At 40.2% G+C, this 27,500-nt stretch overlaps 4 protein-coding genes across 9 annotated transcripts in view; 3 read left to right on the top strand and 1 right to left on the bottom strand.

Annotated features, from left to right (window-relative positions):
* The window catches only part of msh3 (mutS homolog 3 (E. coli)), a 60,309-nt gene that overhangs the window by 23,768 nt on the left and 9,041 nt on the right, over positions 1–27,500 (bottom strand). The window contains exons 3-17 of one of the 6 annotated variants that reach the window (XM_087176104.1): positions 15,860–15,953; positions 15,619–15,742; positions 14,968–15,281; positions 13,394–13,609; positions 12,746–12,862; positions 12,520–12,637; positions 12,291–12,430; positions 11,182–11,348; positions 7,670–7,779; positions 7,353–7,467; positions 6,389–6,473; positions 4,896–5,005; positions 3,036–3,168; positions 1,174–1,361; positions 3–171 (exon numbers count right to left, since the gene is read on the bottom strand). In XM_087176104.1, coding sequence (XP_087032230.1) covers positions 3–171; positions 1,174–1,361; positions 3,036–3,168; positions 4,896–5,005; positions 6,389–6,473; positions 7,353–7,467; positions 7,670–7,779; positions 11,182–11,348; positions 12,291–12,430; positions 12,520–12,637; positions 12,746–12,862; positions 13,394–13,609; positions 14,968–15,281; positions 15,619–15,742; positions 15,860–15,953 — 2,200 coding nt within the window. Of the gene's footprint in view, positions 1–2; positions 172–1,173; positions 1,362–3,035; positions 3,169–4,895; positions 5,006–6,388; positions 6,474–7,352; positions 7,468–7,669; positions 7,780–11,181; positions 11,349–12,290; positions 12,431–12,519; positions 12,638–12,745; positions 12,863–13,393; positions 13,610–14,967; positions 15,282–15,618; positions 15,743–15,859; positions 16,696–27,500 lie in introns of those variants that run through there. The other 5 variants (XM_087176106.1, XM_087176105.1, XM_087176107.1 and 2 more) reach the window with 5 other exon arrangements.
* On the top strand, positions 17,612–19,432 carry LOC111661027 (lymphocyte antigen 6G-like). Its single transcript, XM_023414492.2, has 3 exons — positions 17,612–17,920; positions 18,911–19,018; positions 19,173–19,432. Exons 1-3 carry the CDS (start codon positions 17,761–17,763, stop codon positions 19,325–19,327), a joined length of 423 nt encoding a protein of 140 aa, XP_023270260.1. The 5' UTR covers positions 17,612–17,760; the 3' UTR covers positions 19,328–19,432.
* LOC147818675 (uncharacterized) lies at positions 20,913–21,996 on the top strand. Its single transcript, XM_087176108.1, has 3 exons — positions 20,913–21,063; positions 21,510–21,617; positions 21,778–21,996. Exons 1-3 carry the CDS (start codon positions 21,015–21,017, stop codon positions 21,924–21,926), a joined length of 306 nt encoding a protein of 101 aa, XP_087032234.1. The 5' UTR covers positions 20,913–21,014; the 3' UTR covers positions 21,927–21,996.
* On the top strand, positions 24,476–26,930 carry LOC111660997 (uncharacterized). The gene is made up of 9 exons (XM_087176103.1): positions 24,476–24,620; positions 24,983–25,090; positions 25,236–25,376; positions 25,473–25,580; positions 25,725–25,841; positions 25,950–26,057; positions 26,203–26,349; positions 26,457–26,564; positions 26,696–26,930. Exons 1-9 carry the CDS (start codon positions 24,572–24,574, stop codon positions 26,854–26,856), a joined length of 1,047 nt encoding a protein of 348 aa, XP_087032229.1. The 5' UTR covers positions 24,476–24,571; the 3' UTR covers positions 26,857–26,930.

Genomic DNA, 27,500 nt, shown 5'->3' with positions numbered 1-27,500 from the left:
ACCTCCTGTCCAGAGACGGTCGCGTAGTCAAATGCGGGGGCCTTCAGCGTCAGTCGGATTTCTTTTCGGTGGTCTTGAATCTCATTGAGGACTGTCTGGATCTGCTCTCTCCTTTCCTGTAGCACCGGGAAGCCGGACAGATCTGAGAACAGCTCGGTCTTATTCCCCGACCTGCACAAATACATACACAACGTTTTCTGAGACACGAGCCTGCTGATCAGCCTGATCCCTCAGTAGTAAAAAAAAAGTGGGGTGAAAAGAAATCATCCATGGGTCACAGAGTTCCTTCACTCTGGTAATCTATGCCAACTGCTGATCACACATTATGTGGAGTGACAGCAGACATCCAACATCATCCCCTGATCTTGCACTCCTGAGTTCAGTGTGTTTTTCTGATTCCCACGTCACCCTGTAAGACTTATTTCTAGATTTAACACTGTGCACCAGAGTGAATCAAGCTGAATGAAATTAGCAACTGAATCGAATTAAAACCATCGTAGAAGAATCACCAGTGACTGAATCAACAGAGATTTATAAATTTGACATATGAAATATTTGTATAATAATCAATAAACAATAATCAAAGTATTCAAATAAGTATATTCAAATACAACGTCTGCTGGCTCTCCCACTATGTCCATGTAAAAATATGCAAAATAAAATAACATTCAAGGTTTGGCAAATGCTGTTTGGAAGTTTCCCCTTTTCTTAATTCTGAGATAAAGATAATACAGAACCATCACACGGTTCAGTGTAGCAGCAACTAACTGCATCATTCTAAGCTCTCCATTAGTGCTGAACGAATTAGTCAATAAATTGACCAACAGACCTTGTGCACAACAAAGCAACTTAATACCATATAATATTGACATGATTGACCGTATTCTTTTGTAATGAACGATAATGAACGATAATGAACAACGACAAATAACTGAGTCACATATCGGTCTCCGATAAAGCTTTATTCAACAGCAGCAGTAAGGACTGTAATGGCTATTGTTCTTTTTCTGGAGATATCTCTATGCTAACTCTACAGTCCAAAAGTGTTTTTATATTGCAATGCACTGAAGAGCTTTTTCTGCACTTTTCTTCTCTCAACGCATCTCATGCAAAATACTCAGTTTTTCCTCTCTTCTCTCCAGATATCTCCTTCTCACGCTGCTGGATACTCACTTGGCTGCTTTTTCATTGAGCACCTTGAGAAAGTTGTGTGCTGGAGCCAGCAGATCAGGAGTGTCCAACAAGAGGCCATGGAGCAGCGTCGAGCTGATCTGAGACTTGATAGCTGGGAGCAAGGCCTGCAGTTCCAGCCCCAGGCGTGAAAGACTGCTACTGATGAGGTAGAACTGCTGCGTGGAGGACTGAAACACACACACACACACACACACAAAGATATGCATAATGTTCAATGAAGCGTAAATGTTTGAGGTCATGGTGCTTCTGGCATAGCTCATCTCACTTGTATGAAGCTGCGTTTGTAACATTGATTTATGAATGAGAAATAAGAAATACTCTTTATTCTGTAACATAAAACGCAAATCATTTTCTCTCCATTGCTTCGTGTTTGCGTGTGAGTGTGTGTGTGTATGTGTGTGTGTGTGTGTGTTTGTGTGTGTACACCAGTGAGATTAGATCACTAAATCTCATCTGCACTGGATATGGAAGCCAAGCTTAAAGAGCAACCATCGATTATAGCCAGCACAGTGCCCCCCCCCACCCACCCACCCAAAAGAAAATTAAATAGCACAGCTGCTTTAATGTGTTGTCTTTGTCATGTCATTGAAATGCAGACACTGGGTTTATTCAGGACTCACGCTCACTGATTTCTTTTAACTCTGACTCACTTATAAGCAAACGCTGCCATTTATCTATTTTATTATGTGCAAATTTCAGCTCCTTTGGTAACTGACGACAATCCACAATGTAGGAAATACAGCTGTATACAGCAGCTACAGTTTTATGTCTCCTTAAGATTAATGCTGTGGCTTTAAAAATAAAATTGGTGATCATTTAAGATGAAATTAACTTAATGATTAATCAATGTTCTGCATTTCACCTCTGAAGAGAAGCAATGTTGTAAATGATATTGACTTCATATAGCCATTGATGATGTCACAGTGTAGTGCCAAGTCATGAAAGGTTAATGAGAGTCACACTGAAAATGGTTTATGGTATTAATCACATGCTGCAGTTTTAATGGTCCTCCATGTCAGCAGCCCCCTTGTTGCTCTTTTATGAACCCAAACAGACAGTGAGTGCAGACCATAAGCGTGCCCTCCCTCCCATTATGTCAATGGAGCCATAGAGACACAGGCCATTACACACAGGTCCATTTATCTACAGATGGGCAAAATGACAATTAAGGACCCTGTGCGTGCGTGTGCGTGTGCGTGTGTGTGTGTGTGTGTGTGTGTGTGTGTGTTCAGTGACATTTCTTTTAAAGAATATATGAGGGTGTCAGAAAGTTGAATGTGAAACAAGACATCAAGCTCAGACCAGTGTCTCTCTCATCTCTGTACAACACACACACACACACACACACACGCACACACACACACACACACACACACACACAGACACACACACGTGTGGGATGTGGGATGTGGGATGAAGCCTTCTGACATTTCAAAGATGGGTCCAATGGGAAATGAGATTGTGTCAGACAATCAGGTAAGTGCCACTGAGGCCACTGTTCCCTGTTGTTAATCAAGAGGCATGCCATAAAAGAGAGAGGGAGAGGGAGAGAGAGAGAGAGGGAGAGAGAGGGAGGGAGAGGGAGATGGAGAGAGAGGGTGAGAGAGAGAGAGAGAGAGAGAGAAAGGGGTTGAGAGAGAGAGAAAATTGTCTTGGTTTTAATTTTTATGCACAGCATGAAGAGGGAGGTCTGCTGTACCTGTATAAGACTTTTGTAATCTCTCCAGAGGTGTGGTGTGTGTGTGTGTGTGTGTGTGTGTGTGTGTGTGTGACACACTGGTGGAGACGGTGTCAGTCTCATGCGCCATGCTCTGACCTCCGCCACTTTCGTTACTTCTTACCTTTTTGTGGTATATGCTGCAGATGCCTCTCTCCAGGTCGGGTAGATGTGACAGCAGGGACCTGGTGGAATTTATAGCCAGAGAATCCGACTCCAAGATCTCCTGCACGGCATCCAGCCGCTCTGAGATGGATCTGTGGGTTCATGGGAGTAAAAGGAAGGGAGGATAGACAGAGGAACAGGAATTAGGAAGGCAAGACTGAAAGTGAACAGTCAAATAAATTAAAATGTTCAATCCCCATCATCAGCAACAGAAATTTGTCATTCAGAGGGCTGAATCAGCTTTGAGTGAGAGGCCCTTTTTCTCTAACTAACTGCCAAACTGCCACTGATTAGCTTCATCATAAATCCAGAAATGTGTTGTAGTTTGCCAGTAGCCATCAAGTCAAACACACATGAAAGAGGTGACATAGAAAGTTCAGCTTATTCACTGTGTGCTTCTTAATAATATAATATTATTGTATGGGATCTCTGGCACATCCTCTGTGGAGAAGAGGTAGATGCTGTTAATTAAGTCAAAACATCTTTACAGTACATTTTACAATGGAGCCATATGGAGGAGCAATATTGAAGGTGAGAGTTTAAGATTATAAAACCTTGAAAAAATGTTAAAACAGCTGTCTTGCTGTCTGGATTACAGATAACCGCTTATTAAAATATTCTATAAAAGAGACAAAGACCACAAAACCATTCAATGGGCATAAACATCCAGAAAAAAAGGACTGAAAAAGCAGATCAAGACAAGCTTAGAGATGCAATAAATGGACAACGCACTCTCACATGTGTCTTTGCGTGCACATGTGCATGAGTGTCTGTGTTGTGTGCTTCTGCAGCGCGTGTCTTAGAATTAACGTGGCTGCGTGTAATCTGGGTTTTACTGATGTTGAAATTCTGTAGAGGGGCTATCTGTATAATCTGAGAGCAGTGCCCGATCCACAGCTATAATCCCTGCACAGGGAGAGAGGGAGGGCCACACACACACACACACACACACACACACACACACACACACACACACACACTCAATATATGGATAATAACATTACACTGCAGAGGAGAGAACTGGAATAATGCTGCAGTATTAGAACTAAGAGGTTGTCTGTAGCAGAAGCGCTGCGAGTCAGTTTCATCTTTTTCTGTGTAGTTTCAGCGTGTGGTGTTTTGGAAATAGGAGCAGCTGTAGAGCAGCTGAAAAGTAAGTCAGTATTCACATTAAAGATGCTTTCTTAAATCCTCTCCAACAATTCTTACTTATATATGCCATATAAAATGGTCCTGGCCTTTTTACTCTAAGTTTGGCCTCTGGAGGTGCTTTCCCTCAAGCCGTGTGCACCTGCCGTCTGCAGCCTGCGCCAAACCCATTCAGGTCAGATCTTTATTGTTCCACAGGAGGAAATTCTTTTTTTTCCAGCAATGCATTGAAAAAAAGAAACACACACACACACAGAGCATTAACTCTAACCTTAACCCTTAACTATATAACAAGTAGGGGGATGGTGCACAGCCTGGTAGTATTGGTGCCAAAGTCAGTTGTTCCAGGTACATGAACCCAGATTTAATGGCTATAATGTTATATCATCAGCGCACAGCATTTTAATCCTCACTGTTTAGTTGTCTGATAACATGAACACTTGCACATCCTAAACATGGGATTCTTTCCCATCTCTACCATATGACATGAGAGTGGTATAAGCGCTGCCTGAGAGGCTTAATTCAGGGCAAGTCTCACAGAGCAGGAAAAATGCGGGTGTGTTCCAATTCATTTTGTGGCATTGTGAAAGTGAATGTCAGGAACAGGGACAGAACAGTTCAGCACCGACAGCCGTGCTTCATCAGAGGTCAGAGGGGACCCTGTACTCACTGTGGGTCTGTGAGGGGCTGGCTCACCCACTTCCTCATCAGTCTCCTCCCAAACGGAGTGCAAGTGTGGTCCAACACCCACAACAGACTGCCCTTCACACCACCATCTGCCTGTCATTTAAAGAACACACACAAACACAGCTCACACATACAGTAACGCACACATGCAGCTCGGATATAATGCCCACATGGTGTTACAAGTTAGAGCCGAGGGTGAGAGTTTAAATGTGCAAAATGAAATAATCCAGTGTTGTTATGGTTTTTTTTTTTTTTAAAGATAAGTAGACAAAGCCATTCTGATATTAGTAATGAAATGCAGTAAGAAGCTCAAATTGGGCTTGAAGTCCAAATCTGACGTTTATGCGTGTGTGACGTTGTGTGTGTGTGTGCGCGCTGTGCAGAATGTCTATTCGTCCGACACACATGCCACAGCAGCAGAGTCGTGCTGAACTTTTGAGCCGTCACCCACGCAAGTCTGACTAGTCACTGAACATTTTCCTTCAACTTCTCTCACGCATTAAAATTTTTACAGTCCGGTGTACAACTCCAACTGTTAACTGATTTCCCCAGGTTGTACTGACCAGAGCAGTGGATTTGAGGCTCAGACACGAGTCAAACTTAAGTCAATGTGAAAGCAATGAGGCAATATAAAAGGGGTTGTTTGTAGAGATGAACCTTCAGAGAACTATCACCCAAATCTGCAGCTCCCCTCAACTGACCTTTATCATGAGTTTCATCGTTTAGCTGTCTGGCCTGCAACTTAAATGTTTTGATTGATTCTCATTTTGTCATGTTCCAGCAAAGAAGCTCTTAAAGCCTGCTGTATCCTACACGCTCAGCACCAAACTGCAGACAGACACAGTAATGCACAGCTGGTAAGTGGGGCATTTAGCATCCGAACAACCAGATATTTCCCCCAGGGGTTCATAGAGACAGAAACAGGATCATCAAGATGCATCAGGCTAAATGCTGACATCAGTGTGCTAACATGCTCACAATGAAAATGCCAAGATGGTGATAATGTTTACAATGTTCATCAACTTAGTTTAGCATGTTAGCATGCTAGCATTTTGTCATTAGCACACAACACAAAGCACTGCTGATGTTGTAGGGAATGTTATTAGTTTTTAGTCAGAAACCAAACTACTGCACAAAGTGATATTTTAACATGATGATGGCAGCAGATGAAATGTTGAAGGATCACAAAGGTGAAGGCAATTCATCCTAAGGGGGAACATACACGTCCGTATGAAATGTCACGGCAATCCAACCAATAGTGGTTAAAATATTTTACCTAAAACTACAAATGTGAATCTCATAGTGGCAACAGATGTTTGCTTCTGAAGACCTGTAACATGACTTCCCTCCACAGACATGAGACTCAACACTTGGCTTTTCTTCACCAGGCCAAAGACTGGTGAAGAAAACTGTTTATACACCAGAGGATTAAACAGCATGGTGCTGTGTAAACAGCCAGCTGAGATGTACTTCTACCTGATTGTTAAGGATTTCCAGGTTCCTGAGGGTGGCTGCATTCAGGATCATACCGTCCGACTTGCAGGTCAGATGCAGAAATGAGCTGTGTGGAGCACAAAAAATTATTACAATCTTCTTAGGAAAAGATTTTAAAAGTGATTCCACAACTTTTCCATAACTCAAAACCAATCCTGTGAAAATGTTCTTTTTGGTTTGTAAAATGTTGGTGTTCACTCTATAAATCGTTGTAAATGGTGTAAAGGAAGAACGTTGCACTTTAAAGCAATCAAAGTGTGAAAATGAAGGTGAACAATGGGTGAACTGACCCTTCTAACTGAGACACAGAGTTCAGCTCGCTGTCAGAACACTTTTCTTTTGCACCTTCACCTCATCATCTTACTACTTACAATTTCTAACAACACTTACTCATATGTAATGTTGATGTGACACTGAAAATGTTAATTCAAATTTCAGGAAGAGAAAATTTGTGAGAGAGATCATTCTTATAAATGTCAGATAGCTTCTGAAGCTAAGTCTTATTATTATGAGCCATGAAGCAGAAAGTGATCCACTACTTTATTGTTTAAAAGTGCAGGACTTAAAGACATGAGAGTGAATTTGTCAAAAGGGAGGAAGTTTTAAAATGTGATGATTGTAACGGTGAAAATTCCACAACTTTACTATGACTTTGCATGAATTGTACAATATTAGCTTTCACCTCAAAAGATTTGAAAGGGGGAAAAGAAAGAGATAAATGCTGCACTTCAAACTAATACAAGTGTAACATTTTTTGTGAATTAGTCTTTTATATTTCTTCAGGGTCATGTGTAAATTCCTTCACATTCCTGACTGGACTCTAACTCTCAAAATTGAACGTAGACCCAGGAATTCACTGACCACTGGGAAGGCTTGATAATGATGAAGCTTGTAGCCTGTGTCACTGACTCTGTGTGTTTGTTTGTGTATGCGGGTCTGTGTGTACCTTTCACTCCTAAGAACTCTCTCCAAGTTGAATTCTTGGAGGTACTGGATGAGAGGCCCCAGACAGCAGATCACTGGGCTCTCCAAGGACACTACACTCGACAGAGAGCGAGCGTCTGGAGGACACGAACACACATATAAACACACACACACACACACGCCACAGGTAAAACCCAGCCAGTGATCACAAGCCCACTCCTCAGACACATCTAGTGTTTTACATCTGAATGGCTGTGAGAGTATATGGGTAGCTGAAGGGAATGTAAATGTAAAGAGATTCAAAAGAAATAAGGGATGCATTGGCACAAACAAACGCACCTTTCTCGTGGGTGTGGCAGTAGAATTCGGTGACTGTGTTCATCGCAGAGGCAAACTCAAACTGAGCGCTGTGTCTCTTCTCAACTCTCACTCGGTCATCAGCCTGAGCACTGGAGGGGAGCAACATGACAGCATTGACCCGAGAGGTCAGTGATGCTTGTGAGTGAAGAAGGAAACACAGCGTCTGATATCTGATCAGATGATTCTTTCAGTGAGAGGAATTAGACGCAGCAGCAGCAGAGCATGTCCCAGCAAACCTTTTGTTCAACTACACACACACACGCTCCCCTGCATTACCCCACTGCTCCACCGTAACACCCTATTGTTCCATTCAATCTCTAGGCATTGCTGCTTTCAAGGACTTGCTTTGTCCGCTCTGCCGTTGCCAGGGCAACCAAGGCAAGCACGTGGCTCTGGACACACTGCTGAAGCATTTTTCTGTCTTCCGTTTCCTAATGCACTCACACTCTCTCACACTCTCTCACACTCTCTCACACTCTCTCACTCACACACACACACACACACACACACACACACACACACACACACACACACACACACACACACACACACGGAAGAAACATCATCTTTCACTTCAGCCACTGGTCGGACTGGGAATATAGTGGAACATAGTGTGATCAATAAACTGAATATTGTGCCAGCAGTGCAGCTACGACCATTAATCATTTAACCAGTCAACTGAGCCATATTATGAGGTTTACAAGAACATCAACGGTTGCAGATATTGATCCAGGGACAGTGGGTAGCAGTGCAGCATTTCTACAAAACCCTAAGAGGAACCTGGGTTTAGGACGTTTCAGTCTGCTTTAAGGTTCCACAGGAAACTAATTTGAGTTTGGGTGTTTCCACCATTAGTTGCACTTTAATTACTTTAATTTGATTTGAAATCTGTTGTTATTTTGGTGCTCACACTGTTGAAAAATGACAGCCATGCACATGACTGTATGCACAACACGCTTAATGCAGATAATGACACTGTTAACCTGCTGTTTAGAAGATCTGATTATTTACAATGTTAATCATCTTTAGTTTAGCATGTTAGCATGATAGCATTTGCCAATTAGCAGTAAACACGAAGTACAGCTGAAGCCGATGGGAATTCTGCAATGATTTTGCAGGTATTTGGTCATAAACTGAGTGTGAGACACAAGTCATCACCAAAGTGATTAGAATTCATCTAATGGATGTTATGGTCAGTTATGTGGCACAATTCAGCCACAGAGGAAACCTAACCCTCAACGCCATTTTTAACAGTATGAGCACTAGAAATTAAATTTAATTAAATTTTAAGTTGCATTTAGTCCGAGAGGTGAAGGGGTTTGTTCTTCATATTAAGAAGTGACACACCACTTCCTTGACCACAAGGTTCTTTTCTTTAATATTTAGTTTTTCTTCAAATGCTCACAGCACTGTTGGCGAACCAATCAGAAGCAGAGATGACTAAAGGTTAAATCAGGATGTTGAGACCCAGAGATCAGAGGTTAATGTGCACAACAGATTAAGGTTCTCGATTAGTCCCTATTGCTGCAGGGTGAACACAAAGCACACACACACACACACAAACACACACACACACACACACACACACACACAAAGGGGATCTATCCTGATACATGACTGCTGTCTTACCATACACCCAGGATGTAATATTCACTTTCAAGAGTGTCAGTCATCGACTTAAAATCTTTGGAAAAGCGAACAAAGAGCATTTGTATCGACAGCATCCGCCAGTGAGCTTTTCAGTCGTCCTGATCCCCGTCACCGCTCTCATCCTAACTCATGACTCCAGGCTGTTGGATGAGTAAAGCAACGAACGCTGCGCCTAGCTACTGCCAACCTCAGGGACTCATTACCTGCCACTCTATGGACACACATACAGCCCGTTACCTTGGGGCCCGTCTCATCAGCCCACCCCGGGGACACAGAGGCTGTCGAGGTAACGTCAACAGGCACAAAAATCCCCTGTTTTAAACATTCACCTGGGTGGGTCTTGCTTTAGTATATTTTAATGGGTTGCTGTTACACTACTGTAATATTTATAAGTGTCAAAGCTAATTTCCATCAAAAAATCTATTTCAGAATCATTTATGCATTTTAAGTGTCATTCTTCTCAGTTTGATGACTCACAATTGAGAAAAAAAAAATCACCTAGAAAAATGTCTTAGTGATGTGTAAAGGGCCTTGCATAGCTGAGTATTATGTGTGAATAGAAATGTGACAAATTTTCTGTCTGAGCTGAACGGACAAAGCTGCCCTGTATTTGTATGATACAGGATGCTGAGAAGAGTCTTGTCTCTGATAAGCGTAACGCTAGAGAGCAGTGCTGTTCAAACACAATAATTGGACTGGCCTTTACAGGCCTAACTCCATTATAATCAGTCAACATGGACATCTAAAAAAGTGGGGGGGGCAGGAATGAAAACAAATGAACTAAAACTTCCAAAATTAAATCTAAACTGAGAGGGAAAAATGAAAGCTCAGGTGAACAATGAGCGATGTGCACCCTCAGGGAATCAACAGCAGCAGACATCCCTCCCTTTTATCCAACCATCGCCTTCTAAACTAATCTGCTCCCTACCACTTCTTCATTTCATTTTCACAGCATAATACAATCCCAGGCAGCCTCCAGAGGAACGTCCCCACTGGTGTGAACGTGCTGGGTGCAGACTGTCAGCAGAGATGAGCCAAATGGCGGCATGAGGGGAGGCAACAGGTTTCTGGAATACAGCCGATTCAGATCTTGTGCTTCATACAGCAGCCTGCAGTCTGCTGCTGCACCAGAGACTTGGCTGAAGCTTGGCTGTTGCACCTCATGTTCTTATGCTGAGCTAATATTAGTCTGAATACTGTTATTTTGTAAATTGTAAATGTACATTGTAAAACTATACATTTTTATACCCTTATGTATCTATAGTTTGCACTGTCTGACTTCTCAGCAGCTGCAGTTTGGAAAAACAGCGATGGAGTTTATTTCTTTGACGCCCGAGTAAAAACTTCTAAAGGCTTACAAATACATTTACCAACATTAAAGCCTGCTGGGGCCTCCAGAGCCACCAGCCAACTTTTATGAACCTTTTTTCAACAATTATAACTACTTTACACGTTTGAGCAATGACATACACTTAATACATCACCTAACGGTACTGTAAAAAACTGTTTTGGGAGAAAGTCAGTCTATGAACTTTTGAAATATATAAGCACCAGTTGGACCCTGTTTAGCTCTGAAGTGATACCCAGGATGCTGAGTGCCATTATCACATAACCTCAATATGAGCCTGCATTGATTTCCTCATCCAGACTGAGCCCAGAGAAGTCCAGACTAAACAACTGTTTACCTGCCTGGGGAAATCTAAACACAATCCCTCAGAATGAAGTAGACTAAACTCACAAACACACACAAACACACACACACACGCACACACACACACACACACACACGTCATGTGGTAAATAAGTATATACTGCCCCCTAGTGTCCTGATGGCAGATTACCTGGCATTAGCGATGCTCTGTAGGAGTCTGTGGGTCTGTTCGGAGAGGTCAGAGGGCACCAGGATCTCCACAGGGTTGATCTTTAGGACACGAGCCTCCAGCTCAGAGCGAGACTGACCATCAGGGAAACAGTCAAGTAACACGTCTCCTGTGGTGGGCTGGACAGCCTACACACACAAACACATGCAGAAGATGAATGGGCACATTGAGTGCATTTACTATTTCTTCCTGTGGTGCTTGGTCCATTGGTCTGACTTTCAGGGGTAATGTTACGTTGTTGTGACATAATTCCTTCACACTGATCATAAAATAAAGAGTGTTTTTTTAAACAAAAGTTGACTTTGTTGTAGCGCCACCATAAAATGATAAATTAAGTCACTATGAGGGAGATACTTCAAAATAGTGAAAAGTTGAGGATTCACATGAACGTGCAATATAATAATTGTTGCCTGAAACAAAGACAAAGAAATTGTCTTTTTCTTTACAACCCAGTTGTTACCAACATTAACTTAACTCTACTGTCGCTTTACTCTCCATGTCAGGGCTGGGTGATATCGGCGCAGTTTTCTTTTTCAGCATATACAATCTGCTATATATCACAATGTCCTACATGTTATAGAAATTAAATCGAGAAACAGTTTATGGATAAAATGACCAGATGGGAATGTCTGTTTTTGGCTGATGCTGTGAAATAAATACCTGACAAATAAAGCGAAAGAATAGAACTTCATCACATGACTCTAAAGGACCACAGATGTTGGAGGGAGGGTTAATTTGGTTTGAACACAATCAAAACATGACCACTGACAATTTTTTCATGTCTCGAAAATCATCCAATCCTTCTCCACAGATTAGATTGCCAACTCATGTCAACAGACTGAGAGAACCGATATAACATTCAAATAAAGCGGTAATTAACAATAATTTACATTGAAATACACAAAGGAGGCACAGGATAATAACACAATCCCTTAATGTGTATTGACAAACAAGCTGGGATGTAATCGTTCTTTAACTTTCAAATAAGATATGACTGTTAATCTGCTTAAAACTGAACAACCTGAGCAACAAGTTGCATCCTCGGTTTTTTTTTAAGATTTTGTACTCACCACCAACCCTACAGTGAGCTGCGTCTTCACTTTATTCCAGTTCTCACTAATGCACAGCAGGAAGCTGTCGGGAGGGTCCAACGCCACATCACCACGGGCCCCCTCCTCCCCATCCTCCAGTCTGCTCACCGGGTTTACATCTCAAAAAAACGGTCAAGGACACAGCTTTGGACACGCAGAGATAGAATAAGGACACATGCACACAGATATTCACAGTCTACAAGGATACCCTCTCCCACCAGGGTGGACTTGGTGTACAGAGCACTGAGCTGACGAGTAAACAGAGCGTTCCTATTGGCTCCTGAGGCCTTGATCGCAGACGTCTCTGTCTGCTTAACCACACCAACCTAGAAATTAAAGACAATAAGGCAGCGATAAGAAACAACTTGGCTCCTGACAGTTTGAATTTCTAAACAACAATATGCAAAATATATTACTTCATTCATACTTCATACCTTGTGTCCTTGGGACACCAACCGTCTGACATGAACGAACAGGCGGTGTGTGGGGATGCTGCACGTCATGAAGTTATGATCCAGATGACAGAAGATGTTCAGCTCCTTGGCGGCAATCTGTTCACACACACAAAGATGACATCTGTGCTGCCTTAAAGGATAACTGAGGTGAAACTGAGTGTTCAGACAATTTCTCAACATGACATGTCTCGCTCCAAATTCCAGTAAATTTTGACATGCCGACTGAAACGAGTTTTTGGTCTTAAAATAGTGCAATTAAACTTTTAATTTAGAGTAAAGTACTGGTTTGCAAGTTTAATTGTGAGTATTCATAAATCAATAATAATCAAATTAAAAAATTTTGTTTCCTATCCAAAATGACACAGATTTATAAATATAGAGAAAGTAAAATTTAGGACAAATATAAACGCAGCTAGTCACCAAAAAACACACAAACATGCAGATTTCACAGAGAGAGAGGGCACAGTTAAAATGGCATTAATACTGACTGTAAACATCCTTTAACCGGCAATGATACATAATTTCATTATGTAATGTCTTTTAGACTGTGATACATTTAATACATTTTGGATTCATATTGTTAATGTCCTGTTTGCATCACTAACGAGGAGGCGTCTCAGTTCTCACCTCTGCATCCTCCCCAAAGAACCTGTACTTGTAACCGCACTCCACAGCCAACAAGGCGTCCTCGTGTTTCTCTTTCAGCTGGATGACCTGCTGTTCCAGGGGAGTGTAAGCGCTTTTTGAGCGTCTGGAGGGGGCGCTAGTGTCCGACGGAGGACCCACAGTTGTACCTTTTCTTCCTCCTCCTGCTCCTCCTGCTCCTCTTGCCGACTTAGCAAACTGAGACAAGAGGAAAAAAAAAAGGAAAAATTCATAGGTCATCAGAAAAACATTGGCTTACCCAGACAAAAGCCACAAATGCAACAGTTCCCCAATCAAAACTTTTAGTTCTTGATTTCCTACTCATGTTTATTTCCTTTTACTAGTTCAATCACTTGATCTTTCATTTACTGTTGTCTCTAGCCCTGCAAATACTGGATTGCATGACCAGAGTTGGAGTTTCCCCGCTGGCCATTGCCCTTTCAAAATTAAATGGCACAAACAGTTTCTATTAGAGGGACATTGACAGCCTGCAGTGCTGCCAATTTAGCCAATTTGCCACTAGATTTAGAGACTTATCGACAAATCTAATGCCCTCTCTCATGTCTACTGTTCAGTGAGTGGCAGAGAGAGCAGAGCAGCAGTTTGTTACCAAGGCAGAGGAGGTGCTAAATAAGACTAAATAAGATAGATATTGTGTCGCTTCTAACTTTGTCTCTGAGTGATCAATTTACAAGTAAATATAGTGGAAATCACAGCACAGTCTTTGTCTTTAATTTATGTGTTTGGTGATTTTGTCAAACGATGTCATGGTTATAAAATCAGGATTTTGGCAGCAGCAGAGCAGCAGCTTGGAAATGGCTTGGAAGTTAACATGTAGTCTTAATGGGTCGCGTTTCTCTCGTTATTTCAAACAGTTTCATTGGAAATTGGACTGTATTAAAATACTGTGTGAGCACAGAGAGTAGGAGAAAAGCAAAAACATAAAGGGCTGAAACCAGCTGACACTGAGCTGGGTGCCAATATGACGCAATGATGTCAGTTGTTTACAGGTTCCACAAGTTTTCAACTGCATCCTCAATTTTGCACATTGACCATATGTGGTCCTGCCATATTTTAGGTTTTGGCCTCGTCTTGTTTATAGAATTGTGACCACAGCATGTGCATGCACAACTTTTAAATCACCTCAAACATATCTTTGGCATTTCTATACAAGTACTTCTTGATAATTATACGCAAACTCATAAGCCAATATGATGTTTCTGCAAAAAGTTAACATCAGCTGATATGTTTGCCTGAGTGATTCATCAGTCTGGTTTTATTGTTGTCTTTATTATAATACTTGGGGATGTGCATTACATAGGTTTGTGCTGCTCTTCACTTCACACAACTCAAACTCTTGTGTGTAAGACATAATTGATCCTATATGAGGAAATTGACTTTTTGCTTGCCCTCCTATGCTGCTGCCTTGCTCATGGACACTGGAGCAGGGCAGTTGCTGTCCATCATGACGGCTTAAACCTTCATCCTTGGGACAACCTGCTGCCCAAAGCAAACTCTGGTGACAATGATGTGATGTCAACATTTATAATGCGTACCCGTTTTGTAGCAGCCAGCCCCGAACTGTCCATTTCTTTAACCTCCTCCTCTTCCTCCTCCTCCTCCTCCCCATGCTCCTCCTGTGCTTGCTGAAGTCTGTTTTTATTGCTGTGTTGATCAGGAACATCCCGGGGAGGCCGAACGCTGCTTCCTTGGTCACGGATTTCACTGCTGGCGCCATCTGTCTTCTTTTCCACCCTCTGAGTGTCACTGTGCCTGATACTGTTCTCAGGCATCAAGTTGAAGCCCTTCAGCCTCTCCAGGGTGGAGGAGCAGAGGCCGCCTGACCCTCGACCCGATGTTAGCTTTGTATCTGAAGGGAGAAGAAATACACCGTAAGCACGATTATTATCATACATTAATATAAACCCGCAGAAGAAATTCCCAAATGGAAATATTTTACTCTTTTACATAGACAATCTTCATGAGGTTGCACTTAATCAATAGTTTGTCACACTAATATTTTGTTACATTAGTCAAAGTTCCACCTTTCTTAAATTTAAGCAACTACAATACTCAAATTTTGATCTTAACAGAGGGACGTGACATCACTGCACATGCTGGTTGATGCTTTTGGAAATGGTGAGGTGTGGGTGACCTGGGTGAGGGTTGAGGAGGGTGGATTTTCAGTTTGAAGTGCACACACTCACCTTTAGTGCTCTGGCAGGTTGCAGGCTCACAGTCCAAATCCTCCACCTGCTGATCCTGTAGAGAAAGCTTTGCTCGTTTTGTTGGCACTCCAACCTCTTCAGAGGAATCAGAGGAAAGTTTCTGCTGCAGGACAAAATCAGCTGCTGTTCAGTGATGAGCATTAGCAGGTTAAGTATAAGTGATCAGCGTGTGTTTGGATGTGCGTGTGTGTGCGTTTTATTTAAAAGAAGCACAGCTCACCTTGCCTCTTGAAAGCTGGTGCTCACCAGGCTTCTGCTTAATCCCATACTGTTTGTTGGAGGCGTTGCTGCTGCTCAGCTTTGCAAAGTACCTGCTGATCGGAGCGTTACAGGACTTCTTCAGAGACTTTGGCATCTTTTCGTTTGCTCTTACATGAGGTTCACCGTAGAACTAAATGTATGGAAATCTGTGCACAAGTGGAGCCCATCGGTGTAGCACCGGGCATTAGCTGCAGCTCCCCGGCTTTTCAAAACATACCGGCGCATATACTGAGATCATCAGACGCGTAAATGACGCAGCCAGCGTCAAGTCAAGTGCAAGAACATAAGGAAGTTTCCGGTTACATCTTTCAAAATTAAACTATTGATCCTGACAAACTTTCTCTGGTTTTTGCACACATAGTCTGATTTGATGTAAGAAAAACTTTTTTTGTCTTGCTCTGGAGGAACTTTTTTATTATTTGAGGCTGCAATGATCTACTGCAGATGAAAACTATGCCTCCAAAACATTCACATGAAATTGATGCAGTGTGATAGTGTAATTATTATGTGAACTATCTTAGGCTGGACTGTCAGGGAGCCATACTCAAGTGCAGACATTCAACACTTTTTTCATCTTCTCTTGGCATGTCATCTCATCCAGTTACCTCATCCTGGTGCGCTTTTATTTTGAAATGTACTAAATAACTTCCGGTGTTATGATGCGTGACGGTGAGCAGCACGTACATCCATGACTACACCGCAATAGTTTCAGATCATAGGCTGTATGTCTCAGATCTGTATGTTTAGACGTAAAGTGCATCACTTACAGACAAAACCGTCACAATAGTATAAGGTTCATTGTAATCACATGATTTCAAAATATCGTACAAACACTGACGATGATATAATTAGCATATTTAAAATTAATTTTGCATTTAAATAAAGATCCCTCCACGAGAGAAGCTTTTCTTAATACTGATATTGATGTTGACTATTTTTTGTAGAAAAGAAACACTAACGAATTTCTTAATTGACAAATTTTGGTCACACAACTGAACTTTCTTGACATCTTCAATGTAAAGGCCCCTAGATTGATTTTATAGTAAATGTGGTGTGATTATAATGCAAAATTGCTTAATTGACAAATGTCGTTTTTCTAAATATTAACAATATTTTATTTTTTCCTTATTTTTTTTAATATTTTAAAAACTCTCTAAAGTTTCATAAAACAAAATGTGAATATGGGCAATTAATTATTATAAGTACATTCTTAAAAACACTCAGAATTCAGTGAACTGTGAACTTGACAAATTACATACAGAGGACATTGCTTTGACCAACGACAGCCCATTGAGTCACACTTTATTAGAAGCTGAGTTTTCTGAATAATGCTAAGCTGCTGATATGTCTGGACAGGTAAAAGGCAATCGAATGAATCAGCAAGTGAGGTCACCTTGTGTTTAAACTTTCTATTTGACCTAAACTTCTCTATTCCAAAAAAAAAACAGAAACAAAGAGGACCAGTGACAACACGTCTACTGTATTTCTGGTTGTTATTTTTATTCAGAGCTTTGTTTGCTCTGATGGAGGAGCCATTCTGGGATTGGGGTTGATGGTGTTGTTGATTTGAATGTAATTTGAGAGCCCAAGAGGGAAGTGAAAGTGTTTTTTCTGTGTTTGTCAAACAACATGTGAGGCACTATAGCAAAAAGTTAAAAGTGTTGGGTACATGTGGAAATACATCAAACAAAAGACTTTTCTGCTACCACAGTTGATCTTACATAGGCTATCTAACAGCATTAAGTAGTTGTCTTCAGTTCCATCAAGTGTTAATCTACCATACATGGTTGTTTGAAGGATAATGAGGTCACTTTAGGGCCGACGTTATTCAGGTCATTTGGGAGGAGGCTTTGTGAGGAAATGCTAATGCCAAGGTCTGAAAGAAAACTGAGAAGTTGCACTAAAAAAGGAGGCTTCTCTCCAGTTCTCTGTCTCGCAGGCTTGATTAACAAACTGTTTTTCTCAACAGTCATGATGCAGCTTTATAGAGCTCTGATCCTGTTTATGACTCTCTCTACAGGTAAGAACAGCTTAACTAGAATTTTTTTTGGAACATTTTAACTTAAATAAATGTGTTGATGTTTAAAAGTGATAGTAAAACACAACAAGAAGGTGATGTCAGAAAGTTAAAGAAATAGCTATTAGCTGGTTATCTTATAGACTGGCAAAAATAATAACAAATCATATCTTGTTTGTTTAATCCTTGGAATAACCAAAGTGTAAAAGTGTTTTTTATAGAGGCTGGTTTGAGAAAGTTGCCGAACAATGAGGAAGTACTTATTTTAACCCAAATCCCCGTTCTTTTCCTAATCCTAACCAAGTAGTTTTTATGCATAAACCAAACCAAACCCTCACCTGTTCCACAATCTTAAACACATGTTTGTTATTGATGTTATTGATGGTACGCCTGCCATGCCTGTCATATCTGAGGGTAGGGACAAGCAAAGTATATGGTGGTTTAGGTTGGAGGAGAGGTTATATGTGTGAGTGAGCTACAGGACTTCATGGCTCTTTTGGAGTTTCTGGCCTGATATTAGCCTACAGTTAGAAAAATAAGATTGTATGCCAAACTATTAATTTAAACTCAGTATTGTGATAGGAAGTTTAATTTCCCTTTTTATATATTCTCCACTTCCTTTATTTACGTCATTTAATCTTTTAATGTTGCATTCTAATAATCTGTGTTTTATACTGTTTTATTATTGTGGTTTTTACTTCTATTTTTATGCTTCTTTTATCATCTGTTAAGCACATTGAATGACCTCTGTGTATGATAATGTGCTATACAAATAGATTTGCCTTGTGTTGTCTATTCAGACAATTTCATTTTGTCTGAATTTATCCTTCCACGTTCTCTTACTGGAAAGTTTCTTGACTTTTCCTCACTCTTTGTTAAAATCAGTTAAAAAAATAAAAAAATAAATAAAAACATAAACAAAAATGAGACTTAGGTAATAATCTAATAATATGTGGCATGCCTTGAACAGCTGTGTTCTGTGTCTCTGTACAGTATGTGGATTAAGGTGCTACACATGCACAGTCGCCGACCCTAAATCCTGCACAGACACCAAATCTTGTCCTGTCATCTTCAACCGTTGTTTCTCTCTCAAAGTAGACGGTAAGTTGTTTTCGTTTTGTTTTTTTACATCAGAACTAATGACAAAATCAATCATCTCATACAAAATGTTGCCCATAATAAATGTGCAGTCGCTCTTACACACAACATGATATGTTTTGTGAACTAGTTTCTGTGTTTTGTAATCATGCTCAAGGTTTCAACATGGTTACCAAGGGCTGCCAAACCAGTCTAGCATGTGTAGGTGCCGTGGCTTGCTGTGAAGGGGACTTGTGTAACAGTGCCGTGCCAACTGGTCCCAGTGTCATCCTCCTGCTGGTAGCCTCAGTCATCATCACACTCTTTCTCTGAGGCTCTGGAACAGCTACGGCTCAGAATATTATGTTATTTCTATGCTGCACTTTTTCTGACTGAATTTGTACAACTTTAAGAATAAACAACATTTCAATATTGAAAGCTATGGATTAATAGTGTCCCCTGTACCTGCACCAACTACATCAGACTGACAACACACAATATTGCCGGACTATTAAACCTTTATTGCTACAGCTTTGTTTTGAAGCCCTAATTAGAAAAATTAATGACAAAACAGGGAAAAGAATATGAACAAACATTAGAAAAATGAATAAATGAGAATTAGCAAAGCACTCCAGCAGACATAAGAAGGGTGTTGTTGTACCTAGGCAATAGCGAAAATGCTTGGGGCACCAGGCTATTGTGGGGAAAGAGTGAAAGGGATGTAGAGTACATGTAAATTGCAGAGGCAAAAGTGCCCTGCCCTCTGTGTTGTCAGTAGATCCACATAAGCATTACAATGTGACATTGAGCCGGCAGACACAGTATCAGGAACCTGAAACTGAAGCAGCAGGAAATCATTTCTATGCCCTCTAAGTTCACTTGTGTGTGTCTGTATGCTTAGACCACATAGCAGGAAATGTTCATGTTTGTTGGCTGAGGCACACACTCAGACTTTCAAAATGTATAAACAACTTTTTGTTTTTGTTAAATACCCACAGCCATCAGTGGGGAAAAAATTGCATCTGCTCTTTGCAGTTTCTTGCTACACAACTCATAATTTAATGCATAGCTCACATTGCATGTACTTCTACTGATTTAAATTTCCGGACACACCAGGATCTAACCAATCCTGGCTTTACTACACATCTCCAAGATATAATGGAGGACCAAATATATAGCTGACAACTTTTTTTTTACTTTAAGGAAATCTATTGTAAACATTGAATGATGACCAAATCCAAGCGACACTCTGCTGGGTCTCTGGATATTTGATATTTTTTGTTAAAGTTTTATTTTATGGGCCCATAAATTTGTAATTTCTATGGAGTTTCCCTTAAAGTATGATGTAATTTGACACATTCTGCATAATTTTTGACTTAAAGTGACATTTGTGAAGCAAACACTTCTCACAACACTGTAGACAGAAAATGTATTCACAGCTGCACAAAGACCTATTAATATATCACTCAGTCACTAAAGACACACTTCCCCTTTATCATCTCACGCTCACCACCTTCAGTTGGTCACAAAATGGCATCAAAGTAAAGAATTTTCAAAACGTACACATATGGTAGAGACTTCGACAAATGAATTAGGCGAAACATTTCTAAAAATGTACGATTTGGAATACAGTCACTCATATGTGTTGATGCTAGAGGAACTACTGCAAGAAAATAAACATGTCTCTATTTTCACACTAGTTATCTTTTATCATTTATACATAGATTTGAATCCATTCAGTGTTAAATGTCAGATGTTGCCATCGAAGGCACTTACAAAGAGATTCTATCTGCTACTAAAGATGATTTGCATATCATATCACTATGACAATCTACATGGTTGCCAAGGGGATATTGAGGTAATTTTGGATTCATGTACAAGGGAGGAGTCTTTTAGAGGACATATAGCCTTCCTTGTCCAAGTTCTCAAAGAAGACTCAGAAGTTTGACAATATACGGACGGTTTTAGAAAAGGTCGCTTCCTCTCACAGGGTCGATTAACCTTTATATCTCTGTTCACTATGCAACTTTATGTAGTTCTGACCATTCTGGTTATGACTCTGTCCACAGGTAAGAATCTGTTTATTATATTATTTGTGCTTTAATTGAGCATTTTAACATAAAATTGTTGTGGCTCTAAGGCCACAGCAAATATCTGAGGGATTAGAGAGTTTTATTTAATTGATTGTAAAATATCACATCTACCAAATGAGGCCAACAGAGAAACTGATTCAGGCAGGCTAACTAAGAGAGTATAAAATAAACTATACTGAAAATAAAAACCTTGAATGTAACAGCGTGGTGCCAGAGGTGAGGTGGGTCTTGTATAACCTGGAGACAGAGGCCAGCTGCCTCCAGTTACACCCAGTGTATATTTCTTTTAGATGTGATATAAAAGTTCTGTTTTTAAATCAGTGTTTTCTTCTTTTTTTTATGGTGAAAAATCTGAAAAACAACAAGCCTCAGATTAGGAGTATTTAAAACCATGTGTGACAGTATTTTGTGTTTCTGCGTAGCATATGGATTAGCATGCTTCAAATGTGCGACCTCCAACCGTCCATCCTGCATTGGGATCGAAGTTTGTTCAGGCTCTAACGACCGCTGTTTCTCCATCAGTGTTGCCGGTAAGTTGCTCTTCCACACCAAAAGTTTTTATATCTACTGATGCTGACGATTCCTAAGATATTATCTTTCAGAATGGGTCTAGGCTGATATGTTGCTGTATTGAATACCGGGTGTTTTTTGTTGTTGGTGAAAGTGAGGTTTTTCCATCATGTCTTACAGGTTTGGTCACTAAGGGCTGCAAAAACCGTTTTCTATGTTTAATCCCCAACTCTTGCTGTGAAACGGACCTCTGTAACAGCGCCATTCCCACTGGTCCCAGTGTCGTCCTCCTGCTGGTATCATCAGCCATCATCACACTCTTTCTCTGAGACTCTGGATTTGACTTTTTTTCTTACCAAATTTGTATAACTCAAGATGAATAAAGAAAATTCCAATGAATTCCAAAATGAATGACCAAGTATCTTTTACCAGTATCTTTGCAAGTTTGATACAAATCAAGTTCACACTTCCTCCATGAAATGGCTGTCTGCCCACACTCTAGGCCAACACTGAAAAAGCTTTCACTTTCTTCCGCATTTTATGTTACTAAACTAACTGCCAGCCATATAAATGAAAGCGTTACAACCCTAAATACTATTAAATACTCACTCTTGAGTATTATGTGACACAGTTTAATTCACTTTCAGCACTGCAGGTAGTGACTACCGGACACATTTTCTTTTTGGGGTTTTACCATAGCTGTATAAGCTCGCTGCTGACACCGCAACAGCACAGCACTGTAGACAGAAAATTAGATTTACCTTTATCGTGCAGAATGTATTAACAGCTGCACAAAGACAGCATTTTCAAAACCTACATATATAGTATGACTTAATAACTTTGACTAATGAATTAGGTGAAACAACACTTCTAAAAATGCATGATTTGAAGTGTTGTGCAATGTGTTTATATTTTCATATTAATGTACTCGGCCATCCAACGTCAGGTCATTGTGAAGCTAGCTATATGCAGTAATATTAGAATCACATCACTAAGGTAATGTTAGCCAATCAGATGAATGGAAAGCTGCACCCGTGTATGGAGACATATTGGTTATATTAGACTAACATTACAGTTAAAGTACATTAACTGTAAAGACCGTTCTTTGCTAATTTTGTGTATTTTAAACATGTTCAAGCAATTAAACCTTGTGCAAAGGAACATTACATTTAGTCTGCCATGGAACACCAGTTTTCAAAGTAAGCTGAGTAATTTCCCTCATAAAACAATTGAACAGAAGCCTCAATTACCTGGATACAAAATTATAGTCGTAGGGAACGTTAGATGGACGATTGTACATAGATATGAAAATATAAACACATTGAACAACACTGCTCATTTATGACAATCACATAGCGACATTTATCACAATTTTCTCACAACATTTCACTCACTTCTCAAACTTCAAAACCTGTCCCAGTGAAAATAGTCCAGCCGCATATCGTTCCCCTTCTCTGTCCCTGTATCTTCTGTCTCTCTACACTGTCCTGTGAAACAGAGGCATAAAAAGCCCACCAAAAAATCATTATGAATTGTTCACCCATCCGCCAGCAATAATAGTCCCCCAGCAACATGGACCAATAATACAGACAGGCCTCTGCTCACTTCCATTGTGGCAAAATTTAGTTTTGAGCCTTGATCACACTGAGACAGTTTTATGGACAGTGACGTACTACTCTTGCATTGTTCTCTAAAATATGGGCCAGTAGTAATTGCACATTGTCACTTAACTTCAGCTGCTTGACTTCAAGTATTGAGCATCATTATGAAATTAACATTTGCTAGATGTTAATTTTGTAATTAATTATGCATTTTAAGGAAACTATTCCTTATACCTTAGTCCATACACACGTGCAAATTGGACAACTATTCTCTTACTTTCAATCAATTTAATAAAATCAAGCATTTTATTAAATTATATATGTTTCGGTGTAGTTTTATTGTATGGGTCCATACATTTCTTTTTTTTTTTGAAGTATATTTTTTGGGCTTTTTATGCCTTTATTTGATAGTATAGTGAGACAGGAAACGGGGAGTCAGAGAGGGGGAATGACATGCAGCGAAAGGCCGTCCGATGCGGGATTCGAACCGGGGCCAACTGCAGCGAGGACTGTAGCCTCTACACATGGGGCGCCTGCTTAGACCACTACGCTACACGACGCCCCGGGTCCATACATTTCTAATTATTTTCAAGGAAGGTTCCTATAAATATATTATACTGTACTATGTAGTTGCCACAGATCACACACAGACGAGAGGAAGTATTCTGTTTGTACACTGCCAATGAATTAATTAGAAAATAAATTTGACTAATAAATTAGGTGAAACAAACTTTCTAAAAATGCATAATTTGGAATACAGTCACCCATATGTCTTTCTGGCAGACTTGGAGAGATGAGCTAGATGAACTACTGTAAATGGTAATGTCATAAGCATGTCACAATATTTCGACGGTAGTTATTTTTTATCATTAGCGCATAGATTTGAATTAGTTAAATGTCAGAGGTTGCTATAGCCATAAAAGGCAATCACTGCTGGAACATTTACAGTACATCCTGATTCCTGTCACACAACAGAGGTTTTATCTTCTACTAAAGTAGATTTTCATATTATATCACTTTAGTAATCTGCATGGTTGTCTAAGGGATAATGAGGAAATGTTAAATGTGAAATATCAGAGGTTGGTGTAGCTATCAAAGGAACTGCTGCAGTTACATCCTGATCCCTGTCAAACAAAAGAGATTTTAAACGCCGCTATAGATGATTTACATATCATATCACTTTAATAATCTATATGGTTGCCAAGGGGATATTGAGGTAATGCTGGGCTCACATACTAGGGAGGAGTCTTTTAGAGGACATAGTCCTTGTTCAAGTTCTCAAAGAAGACTCAGAAGTTTGACAATATACAGACGGCTTTGGAAAAGGTTGCTTCCTCTCACAGGGTCGATTAACCTTTATATTTCTGTTCACTATGCAACTTTATGTAGTTCTGACCATTCTGGTTATGACTCTGTCCACAGGTAAGAATCTGTTTATTATATTATTTGTGCTTTAATTGAGCATTTTAACATAAAATTGTTGTGGCTCTAAGGCCACAGCAAATATCTGAGGGATTAGAGAGTTTTATTTAATGATTGTGCTGTAAAAATATCACATCTACCAAATGAGGCCAACAGAGAAACTGATTCAGGCAGGCTAACTAAGAGAGTATAAAATAAACTATACTGAAAATAAAAACCTTGAATGTAACAGCGTGGTGCCAGGGGAGAGGGAGGCTTGGGATTACCAGGTGAGGTTATTTGGTGAAAATTCTGAAAATCAATGATCCTTAGATTTACAGTATCCTAAACCTTTAGTGACAGTATTCTGTATTTCTGTACAGCATCTGGATTAAGGTGCTTCAGATGTATAACCACCAACCCTGAATCCTGCACATGGATCACAACTTGTCTTGTCTTCTACAACCGTTGTTACTCCCTCGAAGTGAACGGTAAGTTGAAGCATTTATATCTAATATTGAGCATTTCAAAAATATTATCTATCAGACAGGGTCTGATCTGATTTGTTGCTGTACTGAACGCCTGCTGGGCTTTTTTTATTTTTTGAAACTGAGGTTTTTCCATCATGTCTTACAGGTGTCGTCACTAAGGGCTGCAAAAACAGTCTTCTATGTTCATTCCCCGACTCTTGCTGTGAAGGGGACTTGTGTAACAGTCCCGAACCCACAACCACGCTCACACCCACACCCACACTCATAACCACAACCACAATCACTGGTCTGGTTTTTATTTGGTGAAAATTCTGAAAATCAATGATCCTTAGATTTACAGTATCCTAAACCTTTAGTGACATTATTCTGTATTTCTGTACAGCATCTGGATTAAGGTGCTTCACATGTGTAACCACCAACCCTGAATCCTGCACACTGATCTCAACTTGTCCTGCCTTCTTCAACCGTTGTTTCTCCCTCGAAGTGAGCGGTAAGTTGAAGCATTTATATCTAATATTGAGCATTTCAAAAATATTATATATCAGACAGGGTCTGATCTGATTTGTTGCTGTACTGAACGCCTGCTGGGCTTTTTTATTTTTTGAAACTGAGGTTTTCTCATCATGTCTTACAGGTCTCGTCACTAAGGGCTGCCTACACAGTGCTCTATGTGTAAACCCCATGGATTGCTGTGAAGGGGACTTGTGTAACAGTGCCATACCCACACTCATACCCACAACCACAACCACTGGTATAATGATTTCTCTTTTTTGTTGTAATTGAAAATTCTGAAAATCAATGATCCTTAAATTTACAGTATCCTAAACCTTTAGTGACAGTATTCTGTATTTCTGTACAGCATCTGGATTAAGGTGCTTCACATGTGTAACCACCAACCCTGAATCCTGCACACGGATCTCAACTTGTTATGGCTTCTTCAACCGTTGTTACTCCAAGGAAGTGAACGGTAAGTTGAAGCATTTATATCCAATATTGAGCATTTCTAAGATATTATCTTTCGGACGGGGTCTGAGCTGATTTGTTGCTGGACTGAACGCCTGCTGGGTTTCTTTTCGTTGTTGCAACTGAGGTTTTCCCATAATGTCTTACAGGTCTCATCACTAAGGGCTGCAAAAACAGTGTTCTATGTGTAAACTCCATGAATTGCTGTGAAGGGGACTTGTGTAACAGTGCCATACCCACACGGACACCCACACTCATACCCACAACCACAACCACAACCACAACCACACCCGCTGGTATCATGATTTCTCTTTTTTGTTGTTATTGAAAATTCTGAAAATCAATGATCCTTAGATTTGGAGTTTCCTAACTCATTTGTTCATTATTCTGTATTTCTGTACAGCATCTGGATTAAGGTGCTTCACATGTGCAACCATCATCTCTGAATTCTGCACACGGATCTCAACTTGTCCTGCCATAGCTGACAGTTGTTTCTCTCTTGAAGTGAGAAGTAAGTTGTTCTTCCACACCTGAAGCGTTTCAAAAATATTATCTATCCGACAGGGCCTGCGCTAATATGTTGTACTGGATGTCTAGTGGTTGTTATTGTTGAAACAGAGGTTTTTCCATTATGTCTTACAGGTCTCTTCAGTAGGAAGATTGTTAAGGGCTGCCAAGTCAAGGAGCTATGTGTAAAATCCATGGATTGCTGTGAAGGAGACTTGTGTAACAGTGCCATACCCACTGTTCCCAGCATCATCTTACCGCTGGTTTTCTCAGCCATCGTCACACTCTTTCTCTGAGGCTCTGGATTTGACTCTTTTTTTTTTCTTACAAAATTGAAGAAGAATAAACAAGAAGTCTCTAAATCTAATAATCTTTTGTATGATGATGATGATGTTCCTTTCAATGTTATATTTTGTACAGTTTATTAAAATATGCAGGACTGTATCAGGAATACCACATTCACATAACCCAGTTGGATGTTTTCCTTCAATTCTCCAAATACTTTTTGAACCCACAATGCCTCAGCCTCAGTCTACTTAACTTCCTCTCTTCAGCTTCCAGAATAACAAATAATTTTTTAACCACAGGTTGAAGAGAAATGTAATGTCTCCATTTTGCATCTTTTTTTCCATTGTTCTCGTCACTTCTTTTCAATGCTTTCTCTGATGTTTCTTTGAAGTTCAACTTTTCAAAAGGATGTCTGTGTAAGTTCTCATTCATCCAGGTCATAGTTATCTCTTTCTCAGATTAAATCGAAGGCAACTGGACTTGTATTTGTCTGTGGAAGACGTTTCGCCTCTTATCCAAGCGGCTTCATCAGTTCTTATGTATTGGTCTCTCTAGTCCGCACTAGTCTGACCAAGAAAGTGGAGTAGGACCCAGGTATTTAACCTCTTGTGGGTGGGTCCACCAAGGTACCTGTGAAAGTACTGGTTTCACC

This window comes from Seriola lalandi, unplaced genomic scaffold (assembly GCF_002814215.2).
Source record: "Seriola lalandi dorsalis isolate HSWRI2012SDOR001 ecotype SW California unplaced genomic scaffold, Sedor1 jcf7180002054529, whole genome shotgun sequence".
Classification (NCBI taxonomy): domain Eukaryota; kingdom Metazoa; phylum Chordata; class Actinopteri; order Carangiformes; family Carangidae; genus Seriola; species Seriola lalandi.
The sequence above is the reverse complement of the archived record's forward strand: the minus strand, read 5'-3'. Positions and strand labels throughout refer to the sequence as shown.

Excerpts from the sequence above, each read along its gene's own strand:
- LOC111660997 (XM_087176103.1), top strand. The coding sequence starts at position 24,572 with ATGCAACTTTATGTAGTTCTGACCATTCTGGTTATGACTCTGTCCACA. Across the intron at positions 25,377-25,472 it reads AACCACAACCACAATCACTG|CATCTGGATTAAGGTGCTTC; the intron begins GTCTGGTTTTTA and ends ATTTCTGTACAG. Across the intron at positions 26,058-26,202 it reads TTACTCCAAGGAAGTGAACG|GTCTCATCACTAAGGGCTGC; the intron begins GTAAGTTGAAGC and ends AATGTCTTACAG.
- LOC147818675 (XM_087176108.1), top strand. The coding sequence starts at position 21,015 with ATGCAACTTTATGTAGTTCTGACCATTCTGGTTATGACTCTGTCCACA. Across the intron at positions 21,064-21,509 it reads GGTTATGACTCTGTCCACAG|CATATGGATTAGCATGCTTC; the intron begins GTAAGAATCTGT and ends GTTTCTGCGTAG. Across the intron at positions 21,618-21,777 it reads TTTCTCCATCAGTGTTGCCG|GTTTGGTCACTAAGGGCTGC; the intron begins GTAAGTTGCTCT and ends CATGTCTTACAG.
- LOC111661027 (XM_023414492.2), top strand. The coding sequence starts at position 17,761 with ATGCTAATGCCAAGGTCTGAAAGAAAACTGAGAAGTTGCACTAAAAAA. Across the intron at positions 17,921-18,910 it reads GTTTATGACTCTCTCTACAG|TATGTGGATTAAGGTGCTAC; the intron begins GTAAGAACAGCT and ends GTCTCTGTACAG. Across the intron at positions 19,019-19,172 it reads TTTCTCTCTCAAAGTAGACG|GTTTCAACATGGTTACCAAG; the intron begins GTAAGTTGTTTT and ends ATCATGCTCAAG.